A 23,292-nucleotide genomic window follows, 5' to 3' on the forward strand; every position below is an offset into this window, starting at 1 on the left:
GAGTTTATCAATTTACTTTATAGATACTCTGATAAAACCTATTACTACACTAAAACAGTTCTCTAATTTCTTTACAGAATATGTATTTAGGAGCTGGTGTTTATGCACTTTTCAGCTTTTAAGAAAATAAAATGGGGGCACCTGGGTGTCTCAGTTAAGCATCCAATTCTTGGTTTTGGCTCAGGTCATGATTTCAGCGTCCTGACATGAACCCCACCTTCGGCTCTACTTTCACTGCAAGTCTGCTTGAAATTCTCTGCATCTCCCTCTCCATCTAACCCTCCCCCTGCTCATTCTCTCTCTCTCTCCCTCTAAATAAATAAATAAAATCTCTTTTTAAAAAAATTAAAGTAAATGCATAGTATTTTCTACACATGTATACAGATCCTCACTTACTACTTCCTTAAATATTTTTATTTTTATTTTTTATTTGTTTATTTTTTAGAGAGAAAGACTGCATGAGCATGTGGGGGGGAAGAGCAGAGGGAAAGGGAGAGAGAGAATCTTAAGCAGGCTCCACGCTCAGTGCAGAGCCCAACACAGAGCTGGATCTCATAATCCTGAGATCGTGACCTGAGCCAAAATCAAGAGTTAATCACCTAACTGACTGAACCACCCGGATGCCCTCCTTAAATATTTTTAAAGGCACAATGGAAAGCTTTAACTTGAAGTTAACTGTCTCAATTGCTCTTTCTTTGCATTCAAGTAGAATGGCAAGGGTGAAAAGAAAGCTCAGTTATGTGTAGTAATTTATGTGAATTACTGGATATTGTAAGGAAGAATTGTAAGGGTACCCAATTTAGACTTGGAAAATCAAATAATGATTGGGGAAACCAGGGAAGGCCTCTCTGCGAAAGTGACATTTAAACTGAGGTAAACAAATTGGTTTTGTTTTTAAGGTTTTATTTATGTATTTAGCAGAGAGAAAAAGCACAAACAGGGAGAGTGGGAGAAAGAGAAGCAGACTCCCCACAGAGCAGGGAGCCTGATCATTACCTGAGCTGAAGGCAGACACTTAATGACTGAGCCTACCCAGGTGCCCCTAGAATTTGGTTTAATGAAGAACAAGAATGTGGGGTTGGGAGATGTATTCCAAGGAGAAAATTAGGAGTGTCACTCTGAAGCATTTTAGTCAAAGGCATAGTCTTAATTTTTCTTTTCAGTAATTAGAGCACCCAGGTTAATGCAGCATATATATTTTTCTCTACTTGGCTAAAACAGAAAGAGAATTAATAGCATAATACTAGACACAAAGCTTGTGACTATTTCCAATAAAAAGTTTTCCCTAATGCTTTTAAGGATTAGGGAAACATTAATTAGCTTATCTGTGAATATAATACATAGTTTTTTGGAGATAATATTTTTCCTGATTGTAAAGACATTTTATTCTAGAAAATTTTGAAAATACAGAAAGCAATGAAGAAAATATAAGTCATTCATATTCCTGCTACCCAGAGACAACCACTGAGAAGATAATGCTGCTTTATTCCTACATCTACATATGTAGCAGCATTTTTGTAATTGAAGATTTATAGTTATACATACAACTTTGTAGTATTTTTTTTCACCTGATAATATCATGGATCTTTTCCAGGGCTATTAAATTTTCCATAACATGATTTTAATAGCTATGCATAAATAATAACAACTTGGCTACTTACTGTGTGCTGGCCACTGGTTTAAGACTTTTTTAACTTGTATCCACAGAACCATTCTGTAGGGCTATTGTCTGTTTTGTAAAGGAAAAAATTTTAAAACTTGCCCAAGGTCATAAGCTAATAAAGGGTAGAGGTACATAGCTTCTCAATACAGTAATTAATTTACATAAAACCCTATTTTTAGACCTCCAGGTTGTTTCTGGTATAATTTTTGGCTATTTGAAAAAATAGTCATGATTCTGTGGGTTGGCAATCTAGGTTGGGCTCTGCTGGGCCAGCTCATCCCTGTTCCACATGATGTTGACTAGACTCACATGTCTGGGCCCTTAGCTGGACTGGCTGGACCTTTCTCTCCACCTGGACTCTCATCTTTAAGTGGGCTAACTCAGGTTGTCCTTGTGACAATGGATTCCAAGAAGCAAGAGTGGAAGATGCAAGGCCTCTCGAGGTTTAGACTCCACTCTTAAACAGTAGCACATCCATCACATTCCATTGGTCAGAGCAAGTTACAAGGCCAGCCCAGATTCAAAGTGTGGATTCCTAAATCCTACCTCCTGATAAACGGAGCTAGGACATATTTGAGGCCAGTTGCAGTCCACTATACTCATCATTTAGTTCTCTGAAAGGTTCTATGTGACTAGAATGTGTAAGTTGCTTAATACTAGTAGGAAGAAATGGCCTGGTATAAATAATTCCCCTAACCATAGATGGGCATAGGCCAAGATGCTTGTTACCTTAACTTTGAGAACTAGCCTCATTCTAAGGAGCCTATCCCCATACCTTCAGAGTTGGTGAAAAAATGTAACCTTCCTACATGAATATGACCCCTCGTGTATAGGTTGTAGACATTTATACCTCTCTGCACTAAAAAGGCAAAGACATTTTAAACTAGAGAGCCTCAGTAATCAGGGCAGGAAAGAAGTGCTTATGGTATCCTGATACAAGTGTGTAAAACAATGTAATGTACTGAGGCTAATTTAGGGTAACTAGAGCCTGATAGAGCCTTACATCAGATGCATCTGAGAAGTATGTTTTAGAAAAAGTGACTGTACAATGAAGATAACCAAATGGCAGTAATAACCAGAATGAATATAGGGATAATCTATGGGGAAGTTTTTTCAAAATGAAAAAAGATGTAACTACAAGATAAATATGCTCATAAATAAAAATGCATAGTCTGAATAAATAGGTGAAAGGTGAAGCAGATGGGGAGGTTGGATATGAGGGCTGGCTAAGTGCTCTGAAGGAGCTGTTTGAATAATTGATATGAGGGTAAAAGATAATTGAAAAGGAGAAACGTGATTTAGGGTTACTCTAACAAGCATAATTTAACTAATAATGATGGAAAGATTATGAGTACATCCATTTATTACCCAATCAAATGATAATAATGTTGTAGCCACTCAGACTTTACTCTCCAAAATGCTAATGCTGGTGTTATTTTTTACTCCAGTCGTATCTGTCGTGGTGTATACATGCTGTTTTGGAATTTAAGTATAGAGGTAGGTTTTATGTGAGACTTGTTCTCAATTGGAGAACATGAGGCATTCACTTGCAAATGATAGAATGGAATGGACTTCTTATTTAACTTTAAATATTTCAAAGGCTAAGTTTATAATCATAGCATAGAAAGTATAAATGATGAGTTAGACATATAATATATGAAATATCGGTACTTTACCTGATTTACATAGTCTTACCTTGATAAATCAGCAGTTTATCTGGTATTCATTATATCATACTACGTAACCAAGGAACCCCACTGGGCACACACGATCAATGTGTGATGCCATTATAAACTTTTTTTTTATTATTTTATTTATTTATTCATGAGAGACACAGAGAGAGAGAGAGAGGCAGAGAAACAGGCTCCATGCAAGGAACCCAGCGTGGGACTCGATCCCCAGTCTCTAGGATCACGCCCTAGGCCGAAGGCGGCACTAAACTGCTGAGCCACTGGGGCGGCCCCCGTTATAAACATTTTAATAGAATTTACTCATGATAATCCAATGACTCAAAAATCAATTTATTATTTTTACCATTAGTCAATTTTGTGTGACATAATTCAAAAGAATTTATAATGTTTGTTATTCAGAAAGATTTATGAAGAATAGCTTCATGATGTCACATGATGATATCATGATGTTTTGAGTATAACTTTAAAATATACATTTAACACTGCATTAAGTAGTGAGTGTATTCTTAGGTTGACAAGAATGTCAGCAAAGCAGATGAAGAAAAAAGGTCTGTTGCATTAATTAGCATCCTATTGAAATATGGGTTTGATTTTTATATTGTTGGATTTATTTAATGGTTTCTTTATTAATCCAATTAAAATCTGTATATAAACCACTTCATAAACAAAACTAATACACCTAACAAATAAAGCATAAAGTCCATGTGTTAATTTTCTGAGAAGCCCTATCACACTTTCTACACCGAAATTATCGCTCAGAGATTATGAGATTAGGGACAGATTTAGAGTGAAAAATCTTTCGTATATTTTGTCAACATTCATACTCATTCTCTTCTGTTGACTTCATTTAAAACCCCTCTTTCATTTTAGATGTATGTATTGCTAAAAAAAGAAATCTTTATAAGCCTCCATGACAAAAATCAGAATATAGAACTATGTTGACTAATTAGAATATGCAGTTTTCATGAAGCACTTACACACCTACTGCAGGCCAGGCACTAGTGGAACCAGGAACAAAAGAAGGACCTAGAGAGATGTCCCTGCTGTAAGACAGTTTATATTCCCACGGGGGAGAGACAGCCAATAAACAAACAAATAAGTGATAAGAAACAAATGGATGACGAGAAATATCAGTGACTTACTTAACAAAGTCTGAGAGATTACCTGTGGTTTATAGTGTAGTCCCTTGGAGGAGGTGACATCTAATTTGAATTCCGAATAGTAAGAGGAAGCCAATGCAGAGAAGTAAATCAAGCCATTAAATTCAATTCACCAAAAGCCAATTCTCAGACTAATTTACATATTGAAAGGAAGTAAGAAAACCAAAATGTTGGTGGACGGCAGCCCAGGTGGCTCAGTGGTTTAGTGCTGCCTCCAGCTCAGGGCGAGATCCTAGAGACCCAGGATTGAGTCCCATGTCGGGCTCCCTGCATGGAGCCTGCTTCTCCCTCTGACTGTGTCTGTGCCTCTCTCTCTCTCTCTGTGTCTCTCATGAATAAATAAATAAAATCTTAAAAAAAAAAAAAAAAGTTGGTAGAATTGTGGTAGATCTCCTCAGGACATGCACACACACCACTTTTTGAATTTTATTATTGTTGCTGCCAGAATTATTTATGAAATAAATTTAAATTCTGTCCTAAGTGTAAGATCTATCCCTGGTCCTGAGTGTTAGTAAGATGGAGATACATTTCATATCACAATATCTTTTCTGTTTTAACTTCTATTAGGCTTAAACCAAGCCGTATAAACAAGGTGGGTCATAATGGAATCTCCAGGGAAAAATCTTATAGATATATAGTTTCTTATGTTATATAAAGAAAAGAGGGAAAACTATTGTTTTTACAATATAAACTATAAAAATGAAGCCTGACTTAATCTTGTTTGATGGGTCTATCTAAGTAATAAGGTTATCAGAATCTTAGAGCCAAAGAGAAGATTTTAATATTTAGCAGAAGAGGATATACGTGGGTTTCTAAAGTTTGAGAATTATGGCCTGAAATGCTTTCCCAAAACTACCTTTTTGTCACTTTAAGAAATTTATCAAGGATCCTAAAATTATGCAATTCTGTTTTAGCAAATAATTCTCAGTAAATTAACAAAATGGCTATTGATTTATGTACAGATATATTTATCTCAGATTTATTTGTAGTTGTGAAAATTCAGGAAAAGGTCTATGTTCACAAAAGGGAAGTAAATAAATTACATATATATGTTTATCCTCAAGAATTCTATCCAGCAATTAAAAATCATATTTTGGAAAAAAGGATTTAATGCCATAGAAAAGGCTCAGCATGAAAATAAAGTATAAAGTGGTAATAATTAAATATTTAAAGGAGAAAGATGTGTTTATAACATGGGAAGAACTTGGAATCAGCACAGCTTTGGAGAACAATTTGGCAGTGTCTGAAAAGTTGAGAATGTGCAGACCCCACAACCTAACATTAATATGATTGATATATCAATAGATGAATAGTTCTCTACTCACATGATACAATACCATTCAGATGGTAAAAATTAACAAATTGGATCTATATTTCTGCAACAGAGACATATCTGTGTATCTCAACTGAGCTAGCTCTTAAACAGTGTTGAAGGCAGCCCGGGTGCCTCAGCAGTTTAGTGCCGCCTTCCGCCCAGGGCGTGATCCTGGAGACCCAGGATAGAGTCCCACGTCGGACTCCCTGCATGGAGCCTGCTTCTCCCTCTGCCTGTGTCTGTGTCTCTCATGAATAAATAAATAAAATCTTAAAAAAAAAAAAACTGTTGAATTTTAAAAATCAAGTTGCAGATTGATACATATGTGAAATTGTGTTTATATAAAAATTTTAAAACACATATAACAATGCCAAATATTGTTTACATATACACATAGTAAATAAACGTATAAAAAAGCATGCTTCCCCGTAGCCTGGAAGAATGAGGAGCAGATTCATGAGGGTGGTTGCCTTTAAGGTAAGAGTGAAGGAAATAGGACTAGAGAGAGATGGGGTGGGGAGAGAGATAGTATTTAATTCTATCTGTAATAGTGCTTTATTTTTAAAAATAAGCAAAACTGACAAAATGCTTACATTGTGAATTTGGAGTGGCGGTGTATTGTTTATGATAAATTCTTTTTTTAAAGTGTGCTTTTAAAGCCTTCTAAAAACAATGATCGAAAGAAAGTACATTCAAATTTGCAGTGGTTATTATTTCAGCAGTGAGATTACATTTCAATTTTAATTTTCAACCTTCAGACATCTCTGAATTTTCCAAATTCAAAAAAATGAATGTTGAGAAAATCAGGGCCATTACAGATAAATAAATGATAACTGGGTAGTTACTGGACCTCTGCTCTGTGAGGAGTCCCTTAGGCTCTTGGAGTCGCGCTCCTTCTAGAAGGCTGAAGTATCAGCAAAGGAAGGATGAGCCTCCCAGGGCCAAAAGGGAGTAGAGGGCTGGCCGCCTGCATGTGGAGATACAGAAGGGCCACGTCCTGTCCTGGGCAGGGAGGCAGGGGCGTCATTCCCCCCGGGGGTCTCACCTTGAGCATGCGTCAGAATCACCTGGAGGGCTTCCTAAAGAACTGAGCAGCCCCCCAGAGTTTCTAATTCGTTAAATCTAGTGCCAGCCTGTGCATTTGTATTTCTGACAAGTTCCCGGGCATTATTGACAATAATGATGTTTGTCCCAGGACCGTGCTCTGAGAACTGCTGGTCTAAGCAAAACCCAGCCATCAGATATTTGTATTTTTCATTGCTGAAATATGAGAGAGACATTTGGCAGGAATCAATCCAGTGTTATTATCTGGCAGATCCACAAATTTACTTAATGGAGTGAGCCAGCCGGTCTCACAGGGAAGTTGGAGTCACATGCAGGAGAAAGAAAGAGAGAGGGGGAGGAAGGAGGGAGGGAGGGAGAGAAAGGAAAACAAGAAAGAAAATAGCCATAGAGGCGCCTGGCTGGGCTCAGCTGGTTAAGCATCTGCCTTCAGCTCAAGTCATGATCTCAGGGTCCTGGGATCGAGCCCTGCGTCCGGCTCTCCCGCTTCTCCCTCTGCCGGCCGCTCCACCCGCTTGTGCGCTCTCTCTCTCTCTCTCTCTCTCTCTCTCTCTCTGTCAAACAAATGAATAAAATTTAAGAAAAGAGAAGAAAATAGGCATCCAATGAGCAGAGAGCTCAACAGTAGGGAGATTGAGAGCCGGTCCAATCTAAAGATCACAGACCACCGAACAGATTTTATTGGGAAAAGCAAGGTAATAAAATGAGCATGAAAAAAGAATTAAAAAAAACAAACAGGGCAGCCTGGGTGGCTCAGTGGTGTAGCGCCGCCTTCATCCTGGGTCGTGATCCTGGGGTCCTGGGATCAAGTCCCACGTCAGGCTCCCTGTATGGAGCCTGTTTCTCCCTCTGCCTGTGGCTCTGCCTCTCTGTCTCTCTCTGTGTCTCTCATGAATAATAAATAAAATCTTTAAAAACAAACAAAAAAACACAGGTTCAATCATCAGGGTCTCTTACTATTTGGCAAAACTGGGAATCCAGGATGACACAAAATTAATGTGTCTTTCCCATCATTAACCAGCGAGGGGAAGGCCGCTGAGGGACTGACCCCTTTCTTGCTCCCTCCAGCCTTTCTCATCTTTGCTCCCCCTTTTCTTTGTACTCGTCCACACTGAACAGCTCTTCGGTGCCAAACATGACACCGGGCCGTGGACAGAGAAGTGACCCCCGTCTCTGGACTGCCGCAGCATGGTACCCCATGCGCAGTAGCTGCCGACTGGTTAAAAGTGCAGTGAATGAGAGACAAGTGGGTCATTTTTGTGAGGAGCGTAGACTCAGTGGAGTGGCCCCCGCGATGTTAAGCTTGAGACATCACTGGGAATGCTATTACTGGGTACTTTTCCCTGTACCTCACATTTTTTCCCAACAGATTTTGCCACTTTCCCATTGCCTGTTGATGTTTACAACACCCATGCCCGTGGCCTGTGACTTTCAGCCAAATGAGTATATGCTTCATTACAGCACCTTCGATCTGTCTCCGAGCCCGGGCTGCAAATAGAGCACTTGCCTGAATACATGATGCCTTTTAGTTTGAGGCATTCTCTTGATTCCTCAATGAAGACAGCCCCAAAAATGTTTGGAGCTACCTTAAATGATGCGGGGTTTTAGGAACGCGGATAAAGTAGTTATGTCTTTATTTACACGATTTAATTTGTTAAGTTATGCATACATATTTTAAACCTCTAAAATATAAATCTTTTAAATTTTTTAAAAACAGTTTTAATATTTTCATGACTCTTAAGCCTTTTAACAGTTTTCCAGAGCATATCACCTTCACCTTCAGTTAAGTTGCCTGAGTGCGGCATTTTTAAAAAATCTGTGATGGTGCTGTCACAGGACAGTTTTATCCCAAGCCACGTGTCTCCCTCATATAACAGTAGAATGATTTTTTTCATTCATCCCTTAGTATAGTTTCATGGGCCCACAAAATAATTACACACTACATATTAAATTGATGATAGAAAGGCTTATGTACCACAAGAAGTAACACTAGCCACTGTTACATTCTCCGTTAGGATTAAGTACTAAATCTTTTCAAATTTTATTTGCCACCTTTTTTTCTTAGCAATTCCATTAAGATGACCTCTTTCAAGCTTTCCACATTAGCACTGATTGCTTGTTGTCTCAAGCCAGTATATTTTCCCCCAAGCAGGACCTTGTGACTTAATAAAGGAAGTAAGAAAAAAAAATAAAATAAAATAAATAAAAAATAAAGGAAGTAAGAGAGTACCCCATAATAGATGGGAATTTGTAAATCTTAACTATAAAGCAACTCCCACTCTTCTATTCAAGAACAGTGGGGGAAATTTCTTGTATCTGGAAATGTACTGTATATTTTCTTTTAATTTTTTCTTAAAAAAAAAGAAGCTTTTTCTCCTTTAGGCCAATATGATGATTAGAAAAGAAAATCATAAGCATATGTACAATTAAAGAGTGATAAAATGTAATTGGGTTAGCACAAAACTTTCCAATTATCAGAACATGAGGTGATAGATACATTTTTAATGTAGGGAGGCCTTGTGTGTGCATGTGTGTGTGTGTTTGTGTATTTGTGAAATGCTATGATTATGCACCTATCTCTAATTAGAGAGTTGCATGTGGTGAAGAGCAAGCAAATTGGTTTAACTAGAGTGAGTAGATCAAGTTGGAAGAAGAAAACAAGACGAATTTGACATGTGATTTTGACTGCAGAGGACATCAAAGTGGCTTGGTGCACTTAGCAGTTTAATCTATTTTTAAAACTGTGCACTTCTCAGTTTTTCAATATTAAATATACAGTTTACACATTTACATATGTTTCAGGCTGCATTATTGGAATTTTGAAGACATGAAAACATCAGATGAACCAACCTGCAACATCTTGGATTCAGATTGGAAGATGAAGAGAAAGTTTAAAGAATGTGGCCTCTAAAGGCGGGTAGTACCTGGAAATATTAACCGACTCACACTGTAAAAATGAGACCGGTCTCTAGACAATAGAGGTTATTTTAGTCTGACATCAAGGTTCAAGACAAAATGTTGAACTAAAAACTTTACACTCTTCCCCTCCCCCAATCCAGGCAGGTACCAGCATTGGCGAATATGATTTTCCTTAGTCAGAAGCACTCATTTTTACCCATGTAGACCATCCTTAGGAATTAAATATTGTTTATTTAATGTAGATTATAATGGGAAACTGATTTTTTCCACAATGGCAGATTTCAAGGACTTGGTTCCAAACTGAGCCGAAGCTTCCCAATGCATTTTGTACAGTCTGGGAAAAACTGTGCTGCATTGGCCATTTTTGAAGGCCATCATGCCCTGTAATATAAGGATATCATCTTATTGCTGATATCTTTGGAGAGTCCCAAGCAGACACAGAAAATGAATGGAGGCAAGGACTGTGACGGAGGGGACAAAGATGGAGGTCTTCCAGCTATACAAGTTCCTGTGGGTTGGCAGCGGCGTGTGGATCAAAATGGAGTGCTTTATGTCAGGTGAGCCTTATTATTACCTGTGGTCTCCTCCAAGTTCGCAATCCCGAAATTAAGAAGGTAGAGTCTGTTCCTTTGAGGGAGCAAAATACCATCACTGACAGCACCTCACATAAATTTGAATAAATGACCTTCGTGCTGGAAATATTTGAGTGTTTTATGCTGTCCTGTTTTGCAATGTAAATTGCCTTAGGTTACAAGAGAGAATTTTTTATGCATTACTTGTGTTTATATAAGGTGTCATTCTGTTTATCTCTGTAACGAGGATAAAGAAAAATATGAAGTTTTCTAAAAGAAACATATAAGCATCATTACCACATTCACAGGAGAAAGTAAAATCCTAGAAATAGACCTGATATCTCTGGACAATATTATTCTGTCCGTCTAGTGCTTCAGCTGACTTTTCTGATGTAAAGTTGAGTGTTTTTATCTGTAGGCAGTTTTAGTCATGAGTCTTCTTAATTCCTGATATTAACTAAAAATAATTTCCCTGTTTTTTCTGTGCAGTTTTTATTCTGTTGCATATAATAGTAAAAAAGAAAAAGTCATGTTGGAGATGGCTCTTCATCTCACAAGTAAAAATCCTACAAATAAAATGCAAATGTCTGATCTTTTAAATTTTGGTGACATATATCTTGTGTCCAAGTTGAATGGAATAACTGAACCGTTAGCAAGTTTCAAGGGTTTTTTTTTTTAACTGACATACAATATTGTATTAGTTTTATTACTACAGCTTAGTGATTCGATATTTATATGCATTATGAAATGGTCACCTCAGTAAGTCCAGTTACCCTCTATCATCATACAGATTATTACAATATTATTGACTATCCCCTGTGCTGTACATTGCATCTCTGTGTCTTACCTATTTTATAACTGGAAGATCATACCTCTTAATCCCCTTCATGTCTTTTGTCCATCCCTCTACCCATCTCCCCTCTGTCAACCACCAGTTTGTTTTCTGTATCTATGAGTCTGTTTCTATTTTGTTTATTCACTTACTTTGTTCTTTAGATTCCACATATAAGTGAAGTTATGCAGTATTTGTCTTTCTCTGACATATTTCGCTTACTATCCTCTTCATTCATCCACCTTGTCACAAAGGGCAAGGTTTCATCTTTTTTTTATCACTAATTTTCCAGCGTGGGTGCACTGAGGGATGTGTGTCCCACATCTCCTTTGTCAATTCATCTATCTGTAAACATCTAGGGTGCTTCCGTATCTTGGCTATTGCAAATAATGCTGATGAACATAGAAGTGCAAATCTCTTTTTGAATTAGTGTTTTCATTTTCTTTGGTTAAATATCTAGAAGTGGAATTACTGGGTCATATGGTATTTCTATTTTTAATTTTTTGAGGAAGATCCATACTGTTTTTCAAACTTGCTGCTCCGGTTTACATTCATACCAGCAGTGCACAGGGTTCCTTTTTCTCCACATCCTGACCAGCATTTGTTATTTCTTATCTTTTTAATGACAGCCATTCTGACACTTGTGAGGAGATATTTTGTTGGGCTTTTGATTTGCATTTCCTTGATGGTTAGCGATGTTGAGCATGTTTTCATGTGCATGTTGGCCACCTGTATATCTTTGGGAAAATGTCTGTTCAGGTCATCTGCACATTTTTTAATCTGTTTTTTTGACATTAAGTTGTATGAGTTCTTACATATTTTGGACGTTAACCCCTTATTGGGTATACCTTTTGTGAATATCTTCTCTTATTCAGTAAGTTGCCTTTTTATTTGTTGATGGTTTCCTTCACTGTGTACAAAGCTTTTTAGTTTAATACAGTCCCATTTGTTTAGTTTTGCTATCCTTGCCTGAGGTGACAGATCCAAAAAAATATTGCTTAAGACTGATGTCAAAGAGCTTGCTTACTGCTTATACTTGCTTACTCTCTTCTAAGAGTCTTATGGTTTTAGATCCTACCTTCAAGTCTTCAGTTTTGAGCTTATTTTGGTGTATGGTGTAAGAAAGTGATCCCGTTTTGCTATTTTGCATGTAGCTATCCAGTTTTCCTAGCAACACTTATTGAAGAGATTGTCTTTTCCCCCATTGTACACTCTTACCTACTTTGTTGTATATTAATTGACCCTATAACCATGGGTTTATTTCTGGGCTCTCTAAATTCTGTTATATTGATCTGTGTGTCTGCTTTTGTGCTAATGATAATACCATAGTGTTTTGATTACAATAGCTTTGTAGTAAGTTTGAAATGAGGATTATGATTACCTCCAGCTTTATTCTTCTTTCTCAAGATTGATTTGGCTATTCAGGGTCTTTTCTCCTTTTTCATTGATATTTTATTTATTTGGGTGCTCTCTTCTTTTTTTCTTGATGAATCTAGCTAAATGTTCATCAATTTTGTTTATGTTTTCAAAGAACCAGTGCTTAGTTTCCTTAATCTTTTCAATTTTTTAAGTTTTAATCTTTATTTCACTTATTTAAACTCTAATATTTATTTCCTCTTTCTACTAACTTTGGGTTTTGTTTGTTCTTTTTCTAGTTCCTTTAGGTGTGGGGTTAAAATCCTTATTTGAGATTTTTCTTGTTTCTTGAAGCAGAACAGTATCACTTTAAACGTCCCTCTTAACACTGCTTTTGATTACATCCCATAAATTTTAGGATGTTGTATTTATCTGTCTCAAAATATTTTTTGATTTCTTCATTGTTGTTCAGTAGCATGATGTTTGGTCTCCATGTGTTTGTGTTTTTTCAATTTGTCTTCTTGTAATTGATTTTACATTTGTTTCATACGTGTAATTGGAAAAGATACTTGATATAATTTCAATTTCTTAAATTTATTGAGACTTCTGCAGCCTGACATGATGTATCCTGGAGGATGCTCCATGTGCACTTGATGGAATGTTCTGTATATATCTAATAAGTCCTCTGGTCCAGTGGGTAGTTTAAGGCCAATGTTTCCTTATTGATTTTCTGACTGGATGATCTATCCATTGATGTAAGTAGAGTGTTAAGTTCCCTACTATTATACTATTGCTGTCAGTTTCTCCCTTTCTGTCTCTTACTATTTGCTTTATGTATTTAGGTGCTACTGTGTTGGGCACATAAATATTTACACGTGTTATATCTTCTTGTTAAATTGATCCCTTTGTCATTTTGTAATTTCCTTTTTTTTATCTATTGTTACAGCCTTTGTTTTAAGTCTGTTTTGTTTGATATAAGTATCTCTGCCCCAGCTTTGTTTATGTTTCCATTTCTATAGAGTATCTTTTCTCAGCCCTTCAGTTTCAGTCTCTTTGTGTGTCTTTAGATCTGAAGTCTCTTATATAGGCAGCATATAGATGGGTTCTGTTTTTGTTTTTTATCCATTTGGCCTGTGTCTTTTGATTCGAACATTTAGTCCATTTACACTTAAAGTAATTATTGATAAGTGTGTGCTTATTGCCATTTTATTGTTTCATGGTTATTTTTGTAGTTCTACTCTTCTCCTTTCTTCTCTTGCTATCTTTCTTTGTAACTTGATGATGTTCTTTAGTTTTATGTTTGGATTCCTTTCCCTTTTTTTTTTTTTTTTTTGCATATCTATTTTAGGTTTTTGGGTTTTGGTTACCATGAGGTTCATATTAGAATAGTCAATACATATCACAATCTATTTTAAGTTGGTGGTCGCTTAAGTTTGAAAGCATTCCAAAAGCATTATGTTTTTCCTTTCCTCTATCCACATTTTATGTTTTACATCTTTTTATTTTGTGTATCCTTTATTACAGATATCATTGACTTTACTACTTTTGTCTTTTAACCTTCATCCTAGCTTTATAAGTGGTTGATTCACGACCTTTCCTATATGTTTTCCTTTACCAGTAAGATTTTTTTTCTTTCATATATTTTCTTATTTCTAGTCATGGCTTTTTCTTTTCCACCTAAAGTAGTCCCTTTAATATTTCTTGTAAAGCCAGTTTAGTTGTGATGAACTCCTCTAGCTTTTGCTCCTTTAGGAAACTCTATCTCCCCTTCAATTCTGATTGATAACTTTGCCAGGTAAATATCCTTGGTTGTAAGCGTCTTTTTTTTTTTTTTTTTAGCACTTTGAATTTATCATGCCACTCTTTTCTGACCTACAAAGTTTCTGCTGAAAAATCAGCTGATAGTCTTATAGGAATTCCCTTATATGTAACTAATTGCTTTTCCTTTTTTTTTTTTTTTTAAGGATTCTTTCTTTATCTTTAATTTTTGACATTTTAATCATAATGTGTCTGGATATAGATCTGTAGGTACATGTTGTTTGGGATTCTTTGTGCTTCCTGAATGTGAACGTCTCTCCTTCCCCAGGTCAAAGACATTTTCAACTATAATTTTTTCAAATAAGTTTTCCAATGCTTTCTCTCTTTCTTCTATTTATACAACCCCTAAATATAATGTGAATGTTAGTCTGCTTAATGTTGCTTCAGGGATTCGGGACTTTTTTCTTTTCTTTTCTTTCCTTTTGTTTCAGGAATTTCTTAAACTGTTCTCTTTTTTATTATTTTTTTTTCTCTTTTGTCATTCACTTTAGGCTATTTCCATTACCCTGTCTTCCAGGGTATTGGAATATTGCTGATACGTTTTTCTGTATCATCTAATCTGCTATTTATTCCTTCTAGTGTATTGTTCAGTTCTGTTATGGTAATCTTCATCTCTGATTGGTACTTTCTTATATTGTCTGTCCCTTTGTTGAAGTTCTGTGTTGTTCATCCATTGTTCTCACGAGTTCAGTAAGTATGTTTATGACCATAACTTTGACATCTTTATCAGACAGATTGTTTCTCTGTTTGTGTAGTTCTTTTTTTGAGGTTTTGTCTTGTTCTTTTGAACATAATCCTCTCTCTTTTCATTTTGCCTACCTCTCTGTGTTTGTTTCTATGTATTGGGCAGTTCAGCTACCTCTCCTGATCCTGAAGGAGTAGCTTGTATAAGAGATGTCCCATGGGGCCCAGAAGTGTAATCCTCTGCTATAGAGGTATCCCTTGTGTGGGCAATGTATACCCTCCTGTTATAGTGGGGTAGCAATTACTGTGGGTGTACTGCTGGGTAGGGTTGGCCCCTGGCCTGGCTGGTTGTGTGGCCCTAGGGTAATTGCTACAGGCATGCTGGTGGGCAAGATTAGTGTCCTATTAGCTGCAAGGCCTGGCAGATGTGCCAGGTTTTGTAAAACTCTCAGCAGAGCACACTCCTTTGCATTAGTGTTCTAGGAAGAGGATACCAAAATGGTGCCCACCAGTGCCTGGATCAGCATGGCAGATTGAGGTAGCAGAAATGACTGTCACCAGTGTCTTAGTCCTTGGGGAGAGGCCCTGCTACCTTCTGCCTCTCCAGCAGGCTCTCCAAGATTGGTAAGTAGGTATCTTTCACTGTGGTCTATGCACTTTTCAATATAGTGTTTTTGCTCTGGTTTCTGGGTCAAGTGAGTCTATGCATGAGCCCTTTGAGAACAGGGGTTTTTTTCCCCCTATAATTATACAATTTATTTGGATATATTCTCTATTGGTTTTCATAGCCAGCTATTTGGGGAGCTTGTCCCTCCTCTGTAAGATCTAAGGATTGGATTTGCCTGATGTAGAGCTTAAATCTCTTGTTTTTTTAGGGAAGAGGCCCATACCTTTGAGATATTCCTGACTGTGGAACTTCATTCCTGGGGTGTGGTTTTTTTTTCCTTACTGAGACTGCATCTCTGCCTCTTCCACCCATCTCTGTGCTGCCCCTGCTGTGGACGCTCTCTGTTCATGGTTTCTAGGTCTTTAAGGGACAGTATTCCATGTGTAGTTTAGACTTATTGTGACCATGGAAGGAGTTGAGCTCAGGACCTTCCAACCTATAATCTTGAACCCTTAACCAAGTTTTAGTCTTATTATTAAACAAATGGCATCTAAGAGACTTATTTTGTAGTTTATCTGGAAGTATATGAAAGGGTATGATAGCATAAACCTTTCTTTGTGATGTAATATAAAAACAGACTTAGGACTTTTTAAAAGATATCACATTGCATCATTAAATTAATGCTATTTCTTTCAGTGTGGTTATTTGTATCCCAGCTTCAGTGGAATTCTCTACTTGTACAAAGATGTATTTATATAAATGAGTTATTTTCTATTACATAAATACAAATGATTTCATACCTTAACAACTTAGAAGTCAGTTCAGAATCTATCTCAGTTTTGTTTGCTTTGTGTAATTTGTCTCTTGAGGTAAACTTAATTACCTATTGAAATTCTTTTGTACATAAGTATTTTATTTCTGTAATAGTAAAGATATGCTCTATATTAATTGGAATGAAAGGATAAGAAAGCAGAGAATGTGGTGCTCATCCAGTAGATAAGATGAACAAGGACACATAACTTTTTCAAAGTGTTTTTATTGCCAATGCTGTTAAAAATAACTGCTAAAAATACTTTGTTGTAAATATAGGAAGATATCACTATTACTGTTTATATTTATGATTATTCAAGCCCATAAAGAGCAAATATATATTCAGCTTAAAGCACAAATGACTTTAAAATCTTAATAATTTAATTTTTTACTTAATCTTTATCCCAGTGAAAGACATATCAGCTTTTTAGATTGCGGAGAGCTAGGTTAAACCAAGTTAAGTATAAGAATCTGTCATTTATCTTGGCCATTCATGATTTTCCAAGTGTACAAGGACTTCATTTTCTGTTTGTGTGAGTGCTCCAAATCCAGATCTATACACTAAGAATTATTACAGAAACAAACTTTGCTAAATAAGGTAAAGCACCATCAAATAAATTTAGTCAGCTTGCTTTTTATTTGTTTGTATATATAACTGGTTAAATTACGACTTAAACATATATAGGAGGCTAGCCCTCCTTCTGTAGCTCCCTTTTCAGTGTACAGTTTGCTTGTAATATTTAGGTTAGTCTCCAGCTGCTCCTGCCTCAGGGCGGCATTGAAGCTGCACAGGAAATTTCCCACCTGCTTTCAATCTTTTGAGCTTTATCTATGCCGTAAGACTTGTAACTACTTTTTACATTAATTATTACTCCCAAAAGTTAATTAAAGAGCTCCAACTGAAGGAAAGAACTCAACTGACTGATTGAGAGGAAATGTTTTTTAAAGTGTCTAAAGTAGAGTACTCTAATAGAATTCAGGAATTTTTGTCTTCAGGTTTAATTTTACAATTACATTCTTCTAGGATTTAGTCCATACACTTTCTTTAACTGTAAAATGCTAGGCAGTTTCTTTTCACAAAATTCATGAAGTCTTCATATGACAACTGATTGGTAATCTTGTTTTATCAAAATTACCAGACCTTTAAAATCATCTGGTTGCCCTACCACTGGGGTGGAACTCAAGTCTGTAATATAGGAATTATTATTTTTTGCATATCATCTGAAAAAAAAAACTGTTAGTCTAAATGAATAATTGAGTCAACAATGTTGAGGATTTTTTTTTTAATTTTTATTTATTTATAATAGTCACAGAGAGAGAGAGAGAGGCAGAGACATAGGCAGAGGGAGAAACAGGCTCCATGCACTGGGAGCCCGATGTGGGATTCGATCCCGGGTCTCCAGGATCACGCCCTGGGCCAAAGGCAGGCACTAAACCGCTGCGCCACCCAGGGATCCCAGTGTTGAGGATTTTAATTGAGATTTTCTACATTCATAAGTCATTTATATGATTGTCCCTAAATAAAATGTGAATTGCATTTTAAAGTTGGTTTATTTATAGATAGAAAATTGTTACCTGTGTTTTTACATAGACTGTCTGCCCACAGTAGAAAAATGCTTTGTTTACAAAAAGGATAATATTATTTCTGGATAAATGTAATCAGAAAGCTAAAATAAAGGTTTTAGTAAATAGTCATAAATAAAAGATATTCTTGAATGAAAAATATATAATAATTTTCAAAGCATAACATGGATTTAAGTTGTAAAATGAGCATATTAATAATGAAAGTCCTAAAGCGTAAATTGTCCGTTTTAAATAACACCCCTTGTAAATAAAAATCAAAGACTTATTCTGTCATTAGAATTAGTACCTATTCTGAAGACTTAAACTTGGTCAGTATGCATATATTATACTGACTTTTGTGAACCACAGGGTAGAAACACTGAAACCACTACCACAATTACAAACTAGAAGACGTGCAAGGCACTTTTCTGCCGTGTAAAACCCTATTTTCTTAAGGATTCCCCATCCTTTGTCAGTTCTGCATGCTCTTCTTCCTCGCCAGTATGGTTTGGTTCCTCAGTATTATTTGATTGGGCCACTTAACCGATCTTCAAAGAAACACATGTATTGAGGAAAAAAGAGAAATCTGTTTTTATATTGGGGCAATTTGGTTCTAGACTCCAAGATTAAAGGAAACTTGCAGACTTAGGGACTTTCTGGTTTGACTTCCAACATGTTCCTAAATTTTAGTATTTCCTCAAACAGCTTTAAAGGTAGAGCTTCTAGTTTAAAATAATGATTGCTTTCATGTAGTTTTCTTTTCCTTTCTTGCCTGCTTCTGTACTTTCTTAAGAATAGCACTTTTCTCATCCGTAATCCACTCTTGGTTTTCAAAACACATTTATTTAATTTTCTATGAAAAATCTTTATTTTTCTGAGAAATATTTTGGTTAAAAGAAAGAGCAATAGTGTTAAAGGCTATAATTTAGTAGATAACATAATATTGACAAAGCAAATGTTTTTCCTTAGTAGGAAAATGTTATCTTGTGAAGGACAGTAAGACTATAAATTATGCCTTTTTTCATATAATATGTGTAGTCAGAATTATTTCCTGATGTTTTTTTAAACTATTTTTACAGTCCCAGTGGGTCTTTGTTATCTTGCTTGGAGCAGGTTAAAACATACCTGCTTACTGACGGAACATGCAAGTGTGGCTTGGAATGTCCTCTTATTCTTCCCAAGGTAACCATTTCACAATAGATCTGTTGGCAGTTTTGTATTTTTTTAGGTGTTTCATATATTTGCTTTTCTCATTTGGCATTTCATTTTTATATTACTTCTCCCCAATCATATGTGCATTTTAAAGCCTTTATCTAATTAGGTATCTTTTGCATGTGTTCTGGAATGCTTAAAAATTGTAGAAAATGTTCAACTCCCAGCAATTTTCAAAGGTGACAAATCTATATTCATATTAAATACTTCATCAAAATCTTTTCGGCACCTTTTTATTTGAGCTATACCCATGCTATTTAGTAGTGCATTTTCCCCCTACTGTAACTGCTCAATTTGCAATATTATTTTTTTGCACTGGTATTGATAAATCTGCCACAAATATTTCTAAAATCACAAAGCTGAACCCTCCGAGCCAAAAGTAAAACAGTTTTAGTCCTTTACAAGGTAAAAAATAGTTATTTTAAATGATAAAATATTATTTAGAAAAGAATAGAAATGGGTCATTGTTCTTTGAATATCTATTATGTGCTAATTTTAGAACTAAAGATTAATAAATAATTTTTCCTTTTATTTATGTCACCTCATTCACCCCCCCAAAAAAGCATTTAAGTATATATGCAATAGATAATAAGATTTTTAAAAAATAGAGTAATAGACTTTTTAAATCCATGGAAAGGTAAAATTAATACAGTAGTAAAATAAAGCCAAAGAAAAAGTTAGCAGGTAAAAATGTCAGCTTTTAGGGATTTTTAACTGTACTTTTGTTTTTGTACTGATATAACATCAGAAAGTATCTAAAATTGGAAACATCAGACATTATGCCTTTCCATATCTTTATCTTGGTTGTCTTATTTCCACTACTTACTTTGTCACTAAAAACCAAGAGTTCGGCAGAAGTATTTGTTATACTTATATATAAAGTTGTTTTCTTAAATTTAAAAACCTCAGACAGTTTTATTCAAATTTATGGCTTAATCTATGCAAAACTTTTCTTTTAACAAGAGGATTTTTTTTAATTTAATGTTTTTATAGACATATTCTAAACAGAGAATTCTTTTTTCAGGTGTTTAATTTTGATCCTGGAGCTGCTGTGAAACAGAGAACTGCAGAAGATGTTAAAGCAGATGAAGATGTCACAAAGCTATGCATACATAAAAGAAAAATCATTGCCGTGGCCACACTTCACAAAAGCATGGAAGCCCCACATCCTTCTCTGGTGCTCACCAGTCCCGGGGGAGGAACAAGTATGTAATATAGTGAAAGGTTTAGAAATTTGCCTCCCCAACTTCTCTCCTACAGGAGTCCCTGGAAATCACTTTGCCAAACATTTTCTGAGTCCCCTTTTGAAACATGCAGAATGCTTTTTAAGTTATATATGTCTTATCTTTTTTTTTTTTTTTACAAATAGATCAGGTCTGGAAAATTCCTATGAAGTTGTCTTCCCAGATTTCCTGAATCATTGAGTTAACTCAGCCGGATAAATACCAATTAACACATAACAAATGCTATGCAAGTTCCCAGAGCTGAACTAACAAAGGAGAAAGTGCCATTGGTTTTTAGGAAACAAAGTAACCTTTTTCCTAGAGCTGGTTTGGATGCGTGTTATCAAGTCCTCAAGCAGAACCAGCAGTATTGCCAGAGCTAGCAGTGTTATTCTCTCAGTCACTCAATAGCTATTTCTTGAGCACCTACTAAGAGAAATCACCTTGTCAGGAACTTTTCATACCTCCAACACACACACACACAGACACACACGCACACACACACGCTTTTATTTTCTAAAAATTTCAAAGCTGCAGAAAAATTACATAAACAGTTCAAGAGCACCCAAGTACCCTTCACTTAAATTCAACAATTAACATTTTGTGGCAGAGGTTGCAAATATTATGACAACTCATCCCAAAATATTTCCGCACATATGGGTGTTTGCCTATATAAACCACAATCTAATTATCACATTCAAAAACTTTAGCACTTATTATCCAATATGCAGTATATATAATTAGAATGTAATTGTCCTGATAAATTCCAGTTGTCCTAATAATTTCTTAGATTTTTTTAAACCATGGATGCAATCAAAGATTGTACAACTGTACTAAATTGTTAGACTTCCTTAATCTACACCAATTTCCCAGTCTTTTAAAATCTGGTTTTGGAGAGCCCAGTTCAGTTTTATAGATGTTCCTCAATTTGGATTTGCCTGATTGTTTCCTCATATTTACTTATACTCAGGTTAAATACAATTTGGTAGAATATTGCATAGGTGGTGATGTTTTGTTTTGTTTAAGATTTTATTTATTTATTCATGTGAGAGACACAGGCAGAGGGAGAAGCAGGCTCCCTGCAGGGAGCCCGATGCGGGACTCAATCCCAGGACCCTGGGGTCACAACCTGAGCCAAAGGCAGACACTCAACCACTAAGCCACCCAGGTGCCCCTGCATAGGTGATATTATGTCCTTATTAGGAGGCACATAATGTCAATTTATCCTATATTGAAGACATTAAGCTTGAGTGCTTTGTTAAAGTTATATACTTATCCAATTTCTCCATCGTTATGGTAACTTTTCCCATTATAACTCATATTTAATTTGTGGAATTATACTTTGAGACTCGGGAACTTCTTTTTATATGAGCTAGGATGTGAATTCCCTCCAAAATATTACAATCAACCTAACACTTGAGTAATAATTCGAGATAACATGTGGCTGAGCACCAAAGCATTTGTTTATGAAGGATAAATGATATCATTCTGCAGAGTTCTGAAAAATAGGAACAATGAATATAACTTGTAGTGATCAGAGAAGGCTTTCTGGTCAACCCCAGATTTCAGCCAGCCCTGGAAAATGGTAAGATTTGGACATATGAGGGAAATAAGAAGATTCTTATTCAGTATTCATTATGTATAAGTATAACATAATTAAGAGATGATGTGGACACTAATCTGACTTGAGTGGAAGGTTAAATTTGTGTAGGTAAGTGGAGGCCAAATTATTGACAGCTTTAGATAGAGTAGTTGTGACAGCATATAGATAATTAAAGAGTCACACTTAGAACTCCTATAAAGAACAAGAAGGGACAAATTTGAGGAGAGCTACTCTTCAGTAACTCTAACCTTTGAACTCTAACAAGAATGATCAGGAAAAAATTGCTCCACAAAGGTATATAAGAAAAAAAATTCAGGGAATTTTTCTTGTTTTTTTTTTGTTGTTGTTTTTGTATTTCTTTTTGTTTTTGGTTTTTTTTTTTATGAGCTACATTTTTTTTAAGTTAAGAGATACAGCAAAAACTTAAAGATATATTTAACTGTTATAAATTATTTGGAATTTACCATTATCTTGCCACCTTGATTAGCTACATTTTTATTTTGCATATTACCTTGCATATGTCTACCGCCATTCTCATATCACAGTATATCAATTTTACCTCTTTCTACAAAGTCTGCCTTGCCCCTGTTTTTTAATTACCCTAGCAAAATCTTGATCTAGGTCCTTTATCACACCCTATACATACAGGCTTCATTATTGAAATTAAAGGTAAATCTTTGGGATCCCTGGATGGCGCAGCGGTTTAGCGCCTGCCTTTGGCCCAGGGCGCGAGCCTGGAGACCCGGGATCGAATCCCACGTCGGGCTCCCGGTGCATGGAGCCTGCTTCTCCCTCTGCCTGTGTCTCTGCCTCTCTCTATCTCTCTCTGTGACTATCATAAATAAATTAAAAATTTAAAAAAAAATAAAATAAAGGTAAATCTTTAACCAGCATAGGCATAAAAGGTACATCTCACCCCCTTTTAAAATGATATGATTTATTGGATTAAGTGCTACTCTTTTACTAGCTTCAGACATAGCATTTATCTTACTTTCCCAATATTAAACTGTATTATAGGGTTGGGATTTAAATAAAAGTTAAGAAGACTCATGTAGTAATTTTCACTCCTCTTTAGTTTACATACATGAGGATATATTTAGTTTCTGTCTGTTCTTTTGAAAGGTCTACTTGAGTGTACACGTAAGCACTTGAGTGCCCAGCATTTCCACTTGCCAACTCTTGTAATACTTTAGCTCCTAAAC

At 35.9% G+C, this 23,292-nt stretch overlaps 1 protein-coding gene across 21 annotated transcripts in view; it reads left to right on the forward strand.

The window, feature by feature from the left end:
* MBD5 (methyl-CpG binding domain protein 5) overlaps positions 1 to 23,292 on the forward strand; it is a 435,973-nt gene that overhangs the window by 362,567 nt on the left and 50,114 nt on the right. For 20 of the 21 annotated variants that reach the window (XM_025431590.3, XM_025431683.3, XM_025431701.3 and 17 more), the window contains 3 exons: positions 9,694 to 10,367; positions 19,132 to 19,234; positions 20,289 to 20,469. In XM_025431590.3, coding sequence (XP_025287375.1) covers positions 10,255 to 10,367; positions 19,132 to 19,234; positions 20,289 to 20,469 — 397 coding nt within the window. In that variant the 5' untranslated portion in view covers positions 9,694 to 10,254. Of the gene's footprint in view, positions 1 to 9,693; positions 10,368 to 15,344; positions 15,697 to 19,131; positions 19,235 to 20,288; positions 20,470 to 23,292 lie in introns of those variants that run through there. The other variant, XM_049097287.1, reaches the window with a different exon arrangement.

The sequence above is a fragment of the Canis lupus genome, chromosome 19, assembly GCF_003254725.2.
Source record: "Canis lupus dingo isolate Sandy chromosome 19, ASM325472v2, whole genome shotgun sequence".
NCBI classification, from domain to species: Eukaryota; Metazoa; Chordata; class Mammalia; order Carnivora; family Canidae; genus Canis; species Canis lupus.